A 14,953-nucleotide genomic window follows, 5' to 3' on the forward strand; every position below is an offset into this window, starting at 1 on the left:
TTGGTCGGATGAAATATGCTAATTTTGTGAGATAGGAATTTTGGGTTTTCATGAGCTGTATGCCAAAATCATCCGTATTAAGACAATAAAAGACCTGAAATATTTCAGTTAGTGTGCAATGAATCTAAAATATATGAATGTTAAATTTTCATCATGACATTATGGAAAATAATGAACTTTATCACAATATGCTAATATTTTGAGAAGGACCTGTATATACAGTTAGAATGTCATAAAACAGGATGAAGTTGAAGAGGTGTCCACATTTCTGCGAAGCGCTGTATAATGAGAGGATTACAGTCAAACAGGAGGAGGGATTGTGGGAGGAGTAAGTAGAGTCAAAATCCCTGTCTGTCCCTTTGCATCTTCACAGTCATGCATCACACTCCACCACCCTCAAATGTGTGCGTGATGAGGCCACTTGTGTGGAAAGCCCCGAGGAGAGCAAACGGTCCCTCATCTATCTCTGGACTCACCAGGTTCTGGATGAAAAGCAGGTTGAGGAGAAAGGAGTAAATGTGCAAGGTGACCTTGATAGAACGCCCATTTCCCCACTTGTCTGTGTAAGCAGACTGTTAAACCTCCACTACCGTGAACGCTGGACACGATGCCGTACCAGAATAAAGATGCAAACATAACACACATAATTGATTTGCAGAATCCTGTTGTGCTTCCCAGCAACATCATCTGACGAAGCCATGGAGGAGCAGAGGAAAAATAAATGAGCAGGCTCTTGTGCTCGGTTGTTTGTGTGATGTGCCGCACAAACAACACCCTGGGTGTCGAGATGTGTGCATTGACGCCATGTTCACGATAATGTGGGAAGACAAACTGCAGAGAGAAGGGATTAGCTGATGATGAATCAGTTGTACAGAAACATAATGTCAGTGATAGAGCGGGGTCTTTGTACATGAGAGAATATGGAGGAAACTCTTGAAAGTAGAGGGTTCTCTCAAAGAGGGGCCCTTGCAATCCCACTTTGATTAGAGATTTTTCAGGACCGCACATATTCACCTAAAGAGAATATGTTTCAATTGGAATAATTGGTCATGTTATTTCTTGCTTTTGCAAGTATTAGTTTCCTGCAAGAATAGACAACCTAAACTTAATGAACCTTGTCTCATGATAGAGTGGCAAATAATATGCTGGAATGAAAGTTCTCTGATTATGGAGGGTATATGAGGGCGGATGGAAGATATGATAAGTGATTATACACTGTCAAGCTGTAATGCTCTAACCAGTAATGATGCCGTTCTTGTCCTCTGGCTCAGCCCAGCTGACTTGAAGGGATGTATCCAGGATTTCAGTGAAACTCAGGTGGCGAACAGGTCCAGGTGCTGAAAAAAGAAGAATAAAATTTAACAAAAACATGTCAAATATTTGCAAATTAAAAAAATCAACACATACAACACATGTATTGACAGTGCTGGGTATAACCTAAAATATTTACAGTGCCTTTCAAAACTATTCATACCACTTGAACCTTTTCATTTTGTCACAGCTATTTAATATCAGTGTATTTTGTTTGGATTTTCAGTGACAGAACAAACAAAAGCTACGCATAGTTGTGCAGTAACTCTGGAGGAGCTTCAGAGCTACCCAGTTCAGGTAAGAAAATGTACTGACAGGACAACTATTAGTTGTACACTCCTCAAACCTGGCTTTTATGGAAAGGTGGCAAGAATAAAGGATAAAAAGAAACATTATAAGTCCTGTTTTCAGTTTGCCACAAGTCATATACATAGGAGACACAACAAACATGTGGAAAAAGGTGCTCTACTCAGATAACTAAATAGAGCTTACTTGCAAAAAGCTATATGTGAAGATTAACACTGTAAATCACCTTGAATACGCCATCCCTAGGGTAAAACATGGTGGTGACAGCATCATGCTATGGGGATGTTCATCTAAACTGATTTTATGGAAAGATGGACTGAGATAAATAGAGGGCAGTACTGCTGGAGGCTGTTAAAGACTTATGACTGGGATGGAGGTTCAACTTATAGCAGAAAAAATACCCTAAACAACCAGCCAGAGCTACAGCGACAAGATCAAAGCATATTAAAATGGCCCAGTCAAAGTCCAGAGCTAAATCCAATTCAGAATCTGTGACTTAAAAATGTTCACAGACACTATCCATCCAGTCTGACTGAGCAGAGCTATTTTACATAGAAGAATGGGCAAATATTTTCCCGCCTAGATGGGAAAAGCCGGTAGAAACAACCCCTCAAAACATCTGTAGCTGTAACTGAAGACAAGGGAGGTTCTACAAAGGGTTGAGACAGGGATGCTGCAAACAAATTCTTGGCACAATTCTAAAAAAAAAACCAAAAAAAACAAATACGATGTTTTTTTTTTTGTAGCACCAGTGGCCATTATTTTTCTTATTTGCTGAAAGTGAGCTGACAGAAAAGGCGTGGAGAGAGGGGGGAAAGGTCAACGGGCTGGGACTCGAACCCGTGACGGCCTGCGTCGAGGACTAAGGCCTCCAGACATGGGTCATGCATTTTACCCCGGCTCCACTGCTGGGACCTCAATTATTATTCCTTCCTCCTCCCTGTTATGTACTACTTGGTGTTGGTCTATCACGTAAAATCCCAGAATTCAAGTTTGTGGTTATAAAGTGGCAAAATGTGAAAATATTCAAGGGGTATAAAGATCTTCGAGAGGCACTTTATGCTTCATTCACATCCCCATCACATCTGCATTGACCAGCAACCCCTAACACGCGTGCATGCATCCTATCCACTCATTTCTCATTTCATCCATGGCTCTCTAACCTCTCTCCCTGCAGAGCGATTAAACTATCCATCTGAGACGTTCAATAACACACACACAATCACAATCACATGCGCGCACATATGCAAAAAGCTATCATCAAGCAGAATTACACCCACCGTTAACCCTGCAACATGGCCAGCAACCAATCAATACCCGTCCACCGCTGTGTGTGTGTGTGGATCCACGTGGCTTCTAATATCCTTTTCCCACTCAATAATTGCTGGTTGCTAATAATTGCTTGTCTGTTTGCCTAAAGGCTATTGTGTTTATTTGATGGTGGGACTGTGTGCCTGTGCTCTTGTAATGGGGAGTGGCAGCTATTATGTTTATTCATGGAATAGTGGGCTATAAATACCAGCATGCATGAAAACATATGAATCAATACGCCTTAAAAAGACACAGCAGACTGAGAGGCAGGGGAAAAATTAAGAACAAAAGGAATTAGTAAAAAAAAAAAAAAAAACAGGGGTCGGCCAGGGGTCTGAAAGATTAGAAGAAAGTGATGGTAAATGTGGTTTGCTGTGTATTGTGGACACAGTTGGGTGTTACACTGATAAAAACAGCTGGACTCAACACTAAGCAAGCGGTTAGACTTTCACTCTACAGGCGAGGCAGATGTTTTGTTGTTGTTTTATCTGCATTATTCTGTCGTGCGGTTGAAATGAGATGTTTAGATGGGCTGAGTAAAAAGACACAACCTTTTCCCTTACTGGCTGACATTAAATCAGACTAAAGCTTTCCTGTTTTGGGTCAGTTAGGATTACCAACATTATTTCTATTTGCTGAATGCCAGAATAATTTGATTTTACATACTTAGCTTTAGTATTTGGTAGAATTGCCTTGGGTCAAAGTTTATGTGTACTGTTTTACAAGCTTCTCAAATTAGTTTGCTGCACGTCTCTTCCTGACTGAACTGGTGTAACGGACTCAGAGATGTTTGCTCTCACACCTTTTCAGTTCTGCTTACAAATGTTCTATTTGACTATCTTTAGGGCTTTGTGATGGCCACTCCAAAATACTAACTTTGTTATTTCAAAGCCTCATTCTAACTAATTTGTTGTTATGCTTAAGAGTCCTGTTCTTTTGAAAGACACATTTGTGTCCAGGCTTTAACTTCATGGCTGATTTCTTGAGATGTTGCTGCAATCTTTTCACATAATAGTCTTTTGTAGTGATGGCATCGATTTTGTTAAGTGCACTAATTTGACCAAAAGCAAAACACCCCCATAAAAAGATTATGTCGCCCCCGTACTTCACAGTTGGCATGGTGTTCTGAGGCTTGCAAGCTTCAACCTTGTTCTTCTAAATGTAACAATGGTCATTAAGACCATACAGTTCAATTTTGGTTTCATCAGGTCCACAAACCACAGGTCATGTTGTCAAAGATTAAGTTTTAAATGTTTATGTTGTTTTGGGGTAATGTGTTCTTCCTCTCTGAGAGGCATTTCAGCTCATGTTTGTACCGGACTAATTTAACTGTGGATAATGACCTCGCTAACCAGCTTCAACCAGTATCTTCACAGTCTTTTGCTTCTGCTCTGGGATTGACATGCACATTTTCACACCAAAGTAGTTTCTCTGGGTCACAGAACCCGTCTCCTTTCTGAGCGGTATAATGTTTGGACATCCCCATGCTGTTTATACTGGCATTGTATCTGTCTGAACAGATGTGGCACCTTCAGACATCTGAAAGTTGTAGCCAAGGATGAACCACACTTTTGAAAGTTCGGTCCACGTTTATCTTCCTGATACTTCGGATGATTTCTATAATTTTTTTCTATTATGCAACATTAGGAAGGTGTTTGAGGTGTTGTCGTAAAATACATCCACGTGGCTTCATTTAACTCAAATGTGATGAATTAGCCTATCACAAGCTTACAACATCATGACATCATCACTTGGACATTCCCAAACTGTTTAAAGGAATCTTAATGTATGTAAACCTCTGACGTCTAAGAGAGTTAATATAAAACTCTCTCATTATTCTGGTATTTAGCAAGTGTGTACATCCATCTGGTTTCACTGCGATATCTGGTCAGCTGTGACAGAGACTTACTGTCCTCATGTGTCTGCAGCAGGGTGGGCGCGCTGCGGGGACCGTCCCCAGGTGTGGTGAAGCAGAGAGTGGAGCCATAGTACCAGCTAAACTTCCTGAGGCCACTGACGAATCCTGTGTGGCGTGAGCTTGGGTAGTCAGGAGTGATGGTTACCACTCTAACCTCCTCTGGAGATTGTTCTGGCCAGACCAGGAGCTGTGTTAATTTAGAAAAATAACAACAGGTTACACAAACAATAACTAATGCATCCCATCAAAATCCTGCAGCATTCATTTATTGTCAATCTACATTATTTTATTTGTTACAGGAGCTTCAGGCCAGTGAATCATTCTTAGAATAATTCAGATTGCAATTTATGAGTCCACACATAATTGCACCTCAATACGAGCTACTGTGAATCTTTTCAAATTGGTTTAAAGATAACAAATGGCAAAATAAATTTGCAAGAATGGCAAAACAATTTTCATGTTCCCCTTCTAGGAAAAGTTATTTGAATTCCAATCATTTACTTATCGATTGTAGCTCATAAACACTGTCAGTCATAACAGCGTCTAAGAAGAAAAACTGTTTCTTATTATCCGTCCAACTCTAAGCCTAATTTCTCTCTGCGGTCAGACTTGAGTTAAATTAAAAAACACAGCACTCTCGTTAGTGCTTTCAGTTTAGCTAAAAAACAAACTGTGAAAGGTGTACCCTGGCACTTTTTAATCAGCGATTACCCACAGGCAACATTAGGATGGGCTGTTCATATTTGAAGTTCCTTAGGAAAAGATAACAAGCTAAAAATGAATATTTTGGTCAGGATTGAAGTTTTGGTTAGTACACTCCCAAATCAAGACATCTAACACACCTTAAATGGCCTGGTTAGGCCTGGTAGTAGGATAATTTCACAATCTTCACATAGGAAATGTTTAAAAAATCCAACCTTTTATATGAGAAAATTTATTAAGATGTAAAAATACATGTTGAGAAATTATTGTTTAACAAATTCTCTGGTCGCACATTTATTAGCACCCTTGTGGTCAACGATTTGCCAATAAGACAGCACTTAGTCTTCTTCTCCTATAATATTGGTTGGATAATAGAGAAGGAGGGAACTCCAGGCCCTTTTTAACACCCTAACCCCCCCCCTAACTCAACCCTAAACCAACACTAACACCCCAGTCCTGGGTCTTCTCTTACTCTCGCTTCTCTTCAGCCCAAACCACAGGTTTCTGTAGGATGTAGGTCTGAGGACTGACATGAACATGGAAGAGGGTGAATTCTTTGATGTTGTATGTTTTGGATCCCTGTTTGGCTAAAAGATCCAATAATGACATATTTTCAGGTTCCTGGCAGAGGTCACCAGATTTTAAAGTAAAACGTCTCTTTCAGAAGGTTCATGACTCTATGCCGTAGAGTCATGAACCCGTAGAGTTTACGGGTTCTAACAAGGTCCAGAGAGTATTTACAAGAGCAGCAGTCCCACAGCATCACAGATCCTCTACCAAACAAACTGTGCAAATGTGGTATTTTTCCAAATATTCAATCTTTGTGTCACGCCAGACCGGACAAGCAAGACTACAATTGCGGAAAAGCAAAATGTTAGTCTTGCTTATTATACCTAAAGCATCTCATGGTTGTTCTGGAGACGTGGTAACCCTAAGATGCTACTCTTCGTTATAGTCCTCAATAAACTTTGGAGGACTAAATTTAATTTTTCTACCTTGGCTTTACCGGCCTCCTCACTCTGTGTGGAGGCAAGATAAGCTGGGGTTTTTGCCCAACCTTGTTTGTTACAGTTATAGTTTTTTTTATGTTTTAATCATTGCTCTGACTTCAGATATGGGCATATTTAGGTGAACAGTCATCTTATTTTAGCTATTAACTATGTCTTGCTGCAAAGTAAAAAACTTGATGCAATCAACTAGGTTTCCTTAGACAGAAAACGCTTTTTACCAATTGGCATAATAAAGTGAAATTGACTGCATTGTCTTATAACTAGGACTGAATATTTGTAATTAGACGTGAATCTGACTATATAATTGCACTGAAATATTTCTGCATAAAAGTTGGATCTATTTCTCTTGTAAAGTTCCTTAAGATGTAATCTGCTGCCAACTGGCATAATAAAAATAAACTGAAATAAAGTGATGAGAAAATATGGCACCAGTGCATTTGTAAAAAAGGCAATTAATAAGGTTGGATTATTGAACATATGCACCTTAATTAAAATCTGTATTTTTAAACATTTTTGGTGGGAGACCATGCTACAGCAGTAAAAGATTAATTTCTCACACAATTTTATTACAAATCTTTACAAGGGGTGGAAATAAGTGTGGAGGGTGCTACATTTTGCTTATAAATGCAAGTAAACATTGAGGCTTCTGTCTGCATCTGTGGGGTAGACGTTTAAGATAAATCACTTCGTTTTGCTCTGTGCTGAAAACAAGAGGTGAGTATAATATATATCACAGATGGTCTAAAAGGGCTACTGCACATGAATATCGTTCCAAAACAACCAAGCCTGAAAATTAAGCCAAACTTAATTTTTTATTAACTCTGGTCTTCTCCTGCAGGTTACAAAAGTAAGGATTCACATGCATAATGTATTAGCAGATCAAGATGTTTATATGCATCCTTTAAACTGTCATAGAAGTGCTGTGAAGAATGCTTAAAACTAAACAAAATCCCCTGTGTTTGAACTGTTACTGATCTACTTTGTAGTGCAAACTTCTTCAAAAAGGAAACGGAGATACATCTCATAGCAAAAGAGCCACTGATACCCAGAGACATCTGAGTGGACTTCTTTTCCCTCTGGCTGCAGGGTACATCGCTGCACCAAGGCTGTTATGGTAAAATAAGGTCCTCTATTATGATTTCTTTTCTGCACAGCATAGTTTGGGTGCTTTGAGAAAAAAGTGCCTATTTGATATCCTCAGGCGTCCTCTGTTATTCCCCATTCAAAGGGTGCTGAAAGGATTTGGGTCTTTTCTTGATATAGTCACGAGAAGATGTTGGGCTGAGTTGAAATGGAAACCCGAAGATTGCTAAAGAAGTCGAACAGCGCCGTAAAGAGCCCATAACAGACTGTGTGATAGCCCGACAGACAGACTGACAGATTTATGATACATAGGTAAGTACGTAGTAAATGTTATTAGCTCTGCAACCGAGTAAAGTCACTTCCAAGGGCGTACGAGAGGAAGACAGGAAACTTCTAAGAGGAGACTATGGTTGGAGCTATATTATTAACAGAATTGTATATAGTCAGTGATGTGTAGGGGAGATTAAATGAGATGAGGCTTTGCTTCATATTCCCTTTAATTAATACTACTATCTACTACCCTTTCACCAAGAAACACACACACACACACACACACACACACACACACGAATAGTCACACTGAGAAGCTTCATGGTTTTGGAGTGGTGGAACCTGTCTTCCAGAGGCAACATCTAATAGAAAGCATCATCAAAAAAGATAGAAACCCATATAGTATTTATCAGGCCAGAAAGACAACAATATCCGTGCTGTAAACAGAGACACCCATTCAGACACGCTGTAGCGCACCGCGAGAATTTGATGCATTCTCTTTGTCATGTTAATCAGTTCCTCGGGTGGGGGGTACGGTGCCACAATGCAGGCCGGAGTAAATCCAATTCCAGAACTGGTACAAGAAGATCACTCACACAATTCATCCCTTGCGCTCATTGTGCTTCCTGCTCCCGTGCATCTGTTTTCTGAAGCGCTCATTATTTCTTCCTGGAACTGACCCCAGACTGGACCTGGCTGAGAGTACGAGTAAACAAGAGCCCAGTGGATCTGGAACGGTAACTATTGTCAAATAACGTCTCGAAATTGTTTTTTTTCCCAAAACACTGACCTACAAAAATATACTCAAAGATCACCGATTTTACAAGGATGCTATATTCTTTTGAACTTTTAAATACATTTTTATTTATAGGGGTCATCAAAGGTAAAATACTGCATAAATTATTGTTATTAAAGTACTGAAACCAGTGCGGCTAGTTTTGCATCTGAAAATCTTTTGAAGCAGACCCAAGATTCTCAAACTGTGGTGCAAGCACCATTGGTGGTTTGTGTGCTGCTTTTAGTAGGTTGCAGAAAAAGAATTGGTACCACGAATTTGAAAGGTAAGTATGAAGTAACTTCACTACGGTAAGTTGAACTGTGAATTAGAGCTGAGAAACACAGAGGAGAAGATAAGTTGTTTAAGCACACTGATCCTTGTTTTTATCAAAAACAACTCCTAGGGGAAGTGCAGTGCAGGATATTTTCAGAACCCCAAACAGAAAACGAAATGAAAGAGAGCGAAACTTTATGCTTTACGCTATTTACCTCTGCAGCAGAAAAAAAACAGACTAGATATTTACACCAAATGCACAACATAATCTAATTCTTACACTTATAACAAAAAGCAACAAGTACTCCTACAGCTGCTAAATGATATAACATTTTTGCCTCTCTCTATGCTGCTGGTACACCTGACTTCCTCCCATTTAGGGACAGTAAAGCATATTTCTATTCTATTCTATTTGAGACGTAATTTGGTCATAAGAACGTTGGCATTTTGAAGGGGTGTTAAACGACATATTCAGGAACTTACCTTGTATCCCTGGTTGATGCCATTAATGAACTGCTGAGGCGGAGGATTCCACGTGAAGCGGATGGTGGTCGAGTTAATAGCTACAACTTCCACTTCCTGTGGAGGTGCTGTGGGAACTGAACACAGGTACACAGACAAAATAAGTAGTTCAACAACAGAAAGTGGAAATGCGAGTTAAGATGTAAGAAATGCACACTGGCTTTTACAACAAAGCAGAGTTGTAAATATTTCCTACAGCTCCATTGTTCAACATTTTATGTCCTGTTTAGGACTTTTTCTAATTAAAATATCTGCTTATGCTGCAGAAGCTAAATGTCAAACCTACTCATCTGTGCTTTGCTGGAAAATGACCTAATTTCTCTAAACAATGACATCTAATCTGTTGTAGTTCATGTTTTTACATATTATTACCTTTAAAATGGCTTAATAAGTGATCTATTACAGGCTGATTTTAAACAATGATGGGTCACTGGATGAGTCCTGAAGCCAGTTAACTCTTCTCACATTAATCAATTAGACCCTACAACACTACACCACAATTTATTGATGAAAATAGATTGAATCCCATAAAAGAACTGACATTTTATCCATATAAACATTTTAACTAGCAATAGACACTCCAGTGACTGAGTCGTACACTTGCACCTTTTATTAGAAACACTTTCTACTTATGTCAGACCTAACACCTCCTCATTTTTACCAGCTTTGTGTTAAAAGTGTTAAAATCTAAACAGTTATCCCGCCTGATGACAGGGCTAAGCTGTCAACATGGTCAGCCATGCTTTGGTTTGGGTAAACTGAGTTTTTCTGATTCATTTGATTATTTCATTTTGATAAAAATAACACACTGCTTTGTGAAAGTATTCATACCCTCCTAGTTTTGTAACTTTATATATCACAAACCTCATTGTGTTTTCTTGGTATTTCATGTCATGGTCCAACATGAAATAGTGCATAATTGTGAAGTAGAAGAAGAAAGAACAAAATAAACAAATGGGCAAAAATGTAATTATCCAGATGAGCAAAGCTGGTAGAGACATACCCTAAAAGACTTCAGCTGTAGTCGCTGTGAGAGGCTGTTCTGAAAAGTGACTCCAGGGGGCCTGATTACAAATACCAGCAGACTTTTCATAAAAGATTTAGAAAACCACCTATCGTTTTCCTTCTACTTCACAATCATTCAATACTTTGTCCTGGTCTATCGCATAAGACCTGAAAAAAAAGTCTAACATTTGTGGTTGTAATGTGATACAATATGGAAAAGCTCAAAGGGTATAACCACATTTCAGTGCACTGTACATGCATCCAAAGTTGATGTAACACCAAAGTAACACAGAATGGAAAAAAGCTTTGCAGAGTCTGCATAATCTATTAATGAAAAAGACACACGAGCAAATGCAAAGCACAAGTTTTGCACTATGCTTCTGCTATATAATCATCTTAATGTTTCCCTTCATGCAGATCTTCGGTAGTTGTGAAATCTATCAGAGCAGCTATTCAATGGCAGAGAAAGAGAATCCATCATGAATGAACATTAAAGCCAAACAGAGAGTGGCAGAGAGGAGTGACAGTTAATCGTGTGTCCGTGTGTGTGAGTCTGTGGGCGCGTCATGGTGATTACATGTTAACAGGTTTATGATGCTGCTTCAAAGCCAGAGACTGGTAACTGGCTGTTGCATGATGGGAATGCCCTTTAAATCTTATTTTTTGAACTTAAGTGGTCATACGACACTCACATATACACAGAGAAAATACACAAACAGAATCTTCATGTTGGAAAGATATTCAAAACTGTTCTGTAAAAATGAGAGGCATGAGAAGCGACAGCAAGAAGTGAGAGGACAGAGAGGCAGACAGGAGATTAATTGATGTTAAAGATGCTCTCTCAGTCTCTGCCACGCCGACTCTTCTCCCGGGGAGCGGCTTTTGCCCCTCGCAGCTCACAGCTCCAGATAAAACACTAAACTATGCCCTTCAGGGGAATCTTAGTATGCGCCAAGGCTGCTCGCGAGAGAGAAGGAGAAAAGTAATGTTATCAGAGTTTAACACAGACTTCAGCCACATCCTCTCAGAGAAAGTTAAAGGAAGAAAACGTCCAATCCATCACAGCCACTCCCATCAAACCACATTAGAATAATTAATGAGCCTAACTCCCTCTCCTGAGTCTATAAACCTGTCCTGAACTCTTGCAATGATGACTGTGAGTTCTACGTGCATGTATGCGAGTGTGGTTCCACTCATCATTAATAATTATAATATACCATTTGGAATAAAATTCAGCAAGAGACAAGAACATGTTTAAAGAAGAACCTTACAACCACTTCTGCTCATCTCTCTTCACAACTACATTTTTGATTTATTTTTTAGGGTTGAAGGTACGTTCCTCAGAGCAGCCATGTCTCCTAAAATAAACACACTGTTATCTGTCAGCTTCTATATCTCTGGAGCTGTTAGAAAACTCTTTCCCCATCAATTCCCTCCATCCTGCAGCGTCTCCAGCAGCTTGTTCGCTAGATGGAAGATGAACTGGAATCCCTTCAGCACATCCTGGGTCGCCCTTTGGGTCTCCTCCCAGTTGACTGAAAGCTGCTTTGCCTGCGAGGGGATGCCTGAGGGGCAACTTTTATCTAAATCAGAACAGCATCAGCTGGCTCTTCTAAAAGCTGAGTAATACCGCAAGCGTTTGAAGCTGCGGAGAGAACCTGCATGTACCTGTCAGTTATCCCATCACAAACTAGAACATTAAAAACAGGTGAAAGCAGTGGATCATGTCATGATTACATCATCCCTGTCAGTCAAGTCTGCTGTAGCTTCGACAGATGTGCAGCTCTTTGCAGTTGCATCAAATGTGCTTGAACCCACTACATCTTATCTTAAAACGCAGTGGGTCCAGGCTTAGCCTTATTGCATGTCGTGGAGTCCTGTTAAATTAATTCAGCACAAAGACTCTCTTTAAGGAGTGATGACTGAAAATGTTCTGTATATTTGCTGCGAGAGGCATAAATTAAGAATGAAAATGTGCTTGCGCATCGTCACCGACCTCCCTGCAGTGTGTACTCCGTGACGGGGCCGCTGTAAACGCCCAGGCCGGCTCCTGTGTAGGCGGCCACCTGGATCTGGTACTGAGTCCAGATGATGAGGTCCTTTAGTAGACAGTAGTTAGTCTCTGGGCTGCTGATGTTCTTCTCCTGGTAGTCCCCCGGCAACCCAGCCAGACGGTATCTATGCAGACACACACGTACATATACACACATTTAAATTAGAAACAAGGGGTAAATGTAAACATGTACACAGAAGATCATGTTTTGGTAAATTCCAGACTGATCTAACATCTGTTTGGTTCTTATAAAATAACAAAAGGACAAAACTAAACAGGCTTTTGGGATTTTTGTAATTAATTAGTAGAAAATAGGCCTCCAGTTGATCATATAATATTAAAACTAATATTCAGAAACTTTGTTGACATGTATAAGTGTTCCTGGTGATGCTTGACAACTTGATTTCACTTGTGCAAAACTGAATGTATTAGACATGATTAAAAAGATACAAAGTAGGGTACTGGTTCTAAAAACGGACTGATCAGCAATCTAGTCAAGATGTATGTCAGAGTAAATAGTCAAAAGAATTGGTTCTGGGCTTCAGAGGACTGCACAGAGAACTGTTATAGGCACTGATTTGGGGAGATGTGTTCCATATCGGTTGATCATCTACAATATGCTACGTTTTCAGCTCAACTAACAGCTGTTTGGGAATCATATAGCTGGTACAATAATAATTTATGCTATCTTTAGTATTTTTCATGGATTCATCTAAAGGAACTGGAATAAATGTGACGTTGGGAGAGCTAAATACAAAGCACCTATACACCCAATTTAAAATAGCTTCCATGATTTATCCCTTGATATTAGGCCCTCATTACAATAGGCTAAAACTGTCCCACAGGCTCCAGGACTTCCACTTGTATCAAATCTGCACTAGCACATTTTCTAATAATCGATAAATTTTCCCTACAAAAACGGGAGGTTTCTGCACCTTCAACATCAGTTTCAGCCTTCCTAAGGTAAGACCATCAGTATTTTCATCTGCTTATCAGTTGCAGAAGAGGTGAGCTTCCATAGAAACGGCTGTGCAATACACAATGTTGCATTAGGCACAGTTATTGTAACCTCATAGAGTTCTCTGTGCTCATATCTCGGCATCTGCAGTCAGAAAGACTCATGAACATAAAATCCAAAATCAGTTTTTTTACTGGCCTCTGGGAGCTAAGCACACCAAGACTAAACCGTGATGCTGTTTCTTCCAAGTTAACTTGTGCATATTCTAAATTTATACATTTTATTTTTTTATCCAGTGCTCAAACCCACACATCTTCCTCCTCCTTCTCCCTTGACATGTATTAATACAATGAAAATACTTCATATTGATACCATGGCAAAAGATTTTGCATTGGATCTGCAGCCTAAAAAGCTCACAGTTTCCTTTTGTCAACCAGTTTAGGTGAAATTTGGCGGTGTGGGTGCTTTCTACAATGTGCGAGGGTTCTGATTATGGGACGGCATTGGCGTAATGACTGGGATGTGTTCATTTGACCTGCTTGGTAAAATCCTTTTGTTACAACCAGAGCAGTGGCAGGACACACCCGTGTTGAGGGAACCCTAGCATGAGGCCAGTGTGACCAGTCCGGGTTCAAATTCTCTGATATCCACTACATACTGGAGTGCTTGAGCAACACTTGGCTGCTGCTATCAGGCTCCTCAATGCCGCTCCCATGGCTACAATATGCTCCCACTACAACAACAAATCTCACAGTCTCCCCACTGATGATTTGGTCTTGCTCTTAACAGCTGAGGAATCCTCACTCTCCATCAGGTAGATAGGTCTGCAGAGACCATGCAAATTCCGGCTAAGGCTCTTTTAATGTCTGAATGACTTTTAAATCAATGTAAAGTCAAGAACAAACCAAAATTCTTCTAAAATTGCTCAGATTGAACTGAAGCTACATAAAAAACAGCAAAAATATTACGAAAGGGTAAAAGACTATTCATCATGATTCAGTGTACTTTATACAAGTATATTTCATCTTTTTGTTTATTTTATTAAGAGATCTTTATTTTCACCATTTAAGGATGTTCTGCTCAAGTCAAGACCTTTTAAAGATCTCTAAAGACAGAAACTCTCTAATTTCAGTGCCTTTGCTTGAATAAATGTGATTTAAACACCCACTTAAAAGAATATATGACCCACTGAGACAAGGGAAGTGGAAAACTACTTCAGTATTGCACATATCTGATAGAGCTGAATGGAGCAATAATCCCCATGTCAGCATTTTAATATGACACCTATTCTCTATAACAGGATGTTCCAACGATTCACTGGCTGAATCAGCACTCAATCACACATGCATATTCCACACACACACACACACACACTCACACACACACACACACACACACACACACACACTGACAAATACAAATTCTGAGTAGGCACTGGGGGCCGACATCAGTT

The 14,953-nt window shown here is 39.7% G+C and overlaps 1 protein-coding gene across 2 annotated transcripts in view; it reads right to left on the bottom strand.

Annotated features, from left to right (window-relative positions):
* LOC124868735 (protein sidekick-1-like) overlaps nucleotides 1-14,953 on the bottom strand; it is a 421,512-nt gene that overhangs the window by 97,156 nt on the left and 309,403 nt on the right. For both annotated transcript variants that reach the window (XM_047366264.1, XM_047366265.1), the window contains 4 exons: nucleotides 12,486-12,667; nucleotides 9,446-9,561; nucleotides 4,838-5,033; nucleotides 1,239-1,337 (listed from right to left, as the gene is read on the bottom strand). In XM_047366264.1, the coding sequence (XP_047222220.1) occupies nucleotides 1,239-1,337; nucleotides 4,838-5,033; nucleotides 9,446-9,561; nucleotides 12,486-12,667 (593 nt within the window). The remainder of the gene's footprint in view (nucleotides 1-1,238; nucleotides 1,338-4,837; nucleotides 5,034-9,445; nucleotides 9,562-12,485; nucleotides 12,668-14,953) is intronic.

Source organism: Girardinichthys multiradiatus, chromosome 5 (assembly GCF_021462225.1).
Source record: "Girardinichthys multiradiatus isolate DD_20200921_A chromosome 5, DD_fGirMul_XY1, whole genome shotgun sequence".
In the NCBI taxonomy this organism is placed as follows: domain Eukaryota; kingdom Metazoa; phylum Chordata; class Actinopteri; order Cyprinodontiformes; family Goodeidae; genus Girardinichthys; species Girardinichthys multiradiatus.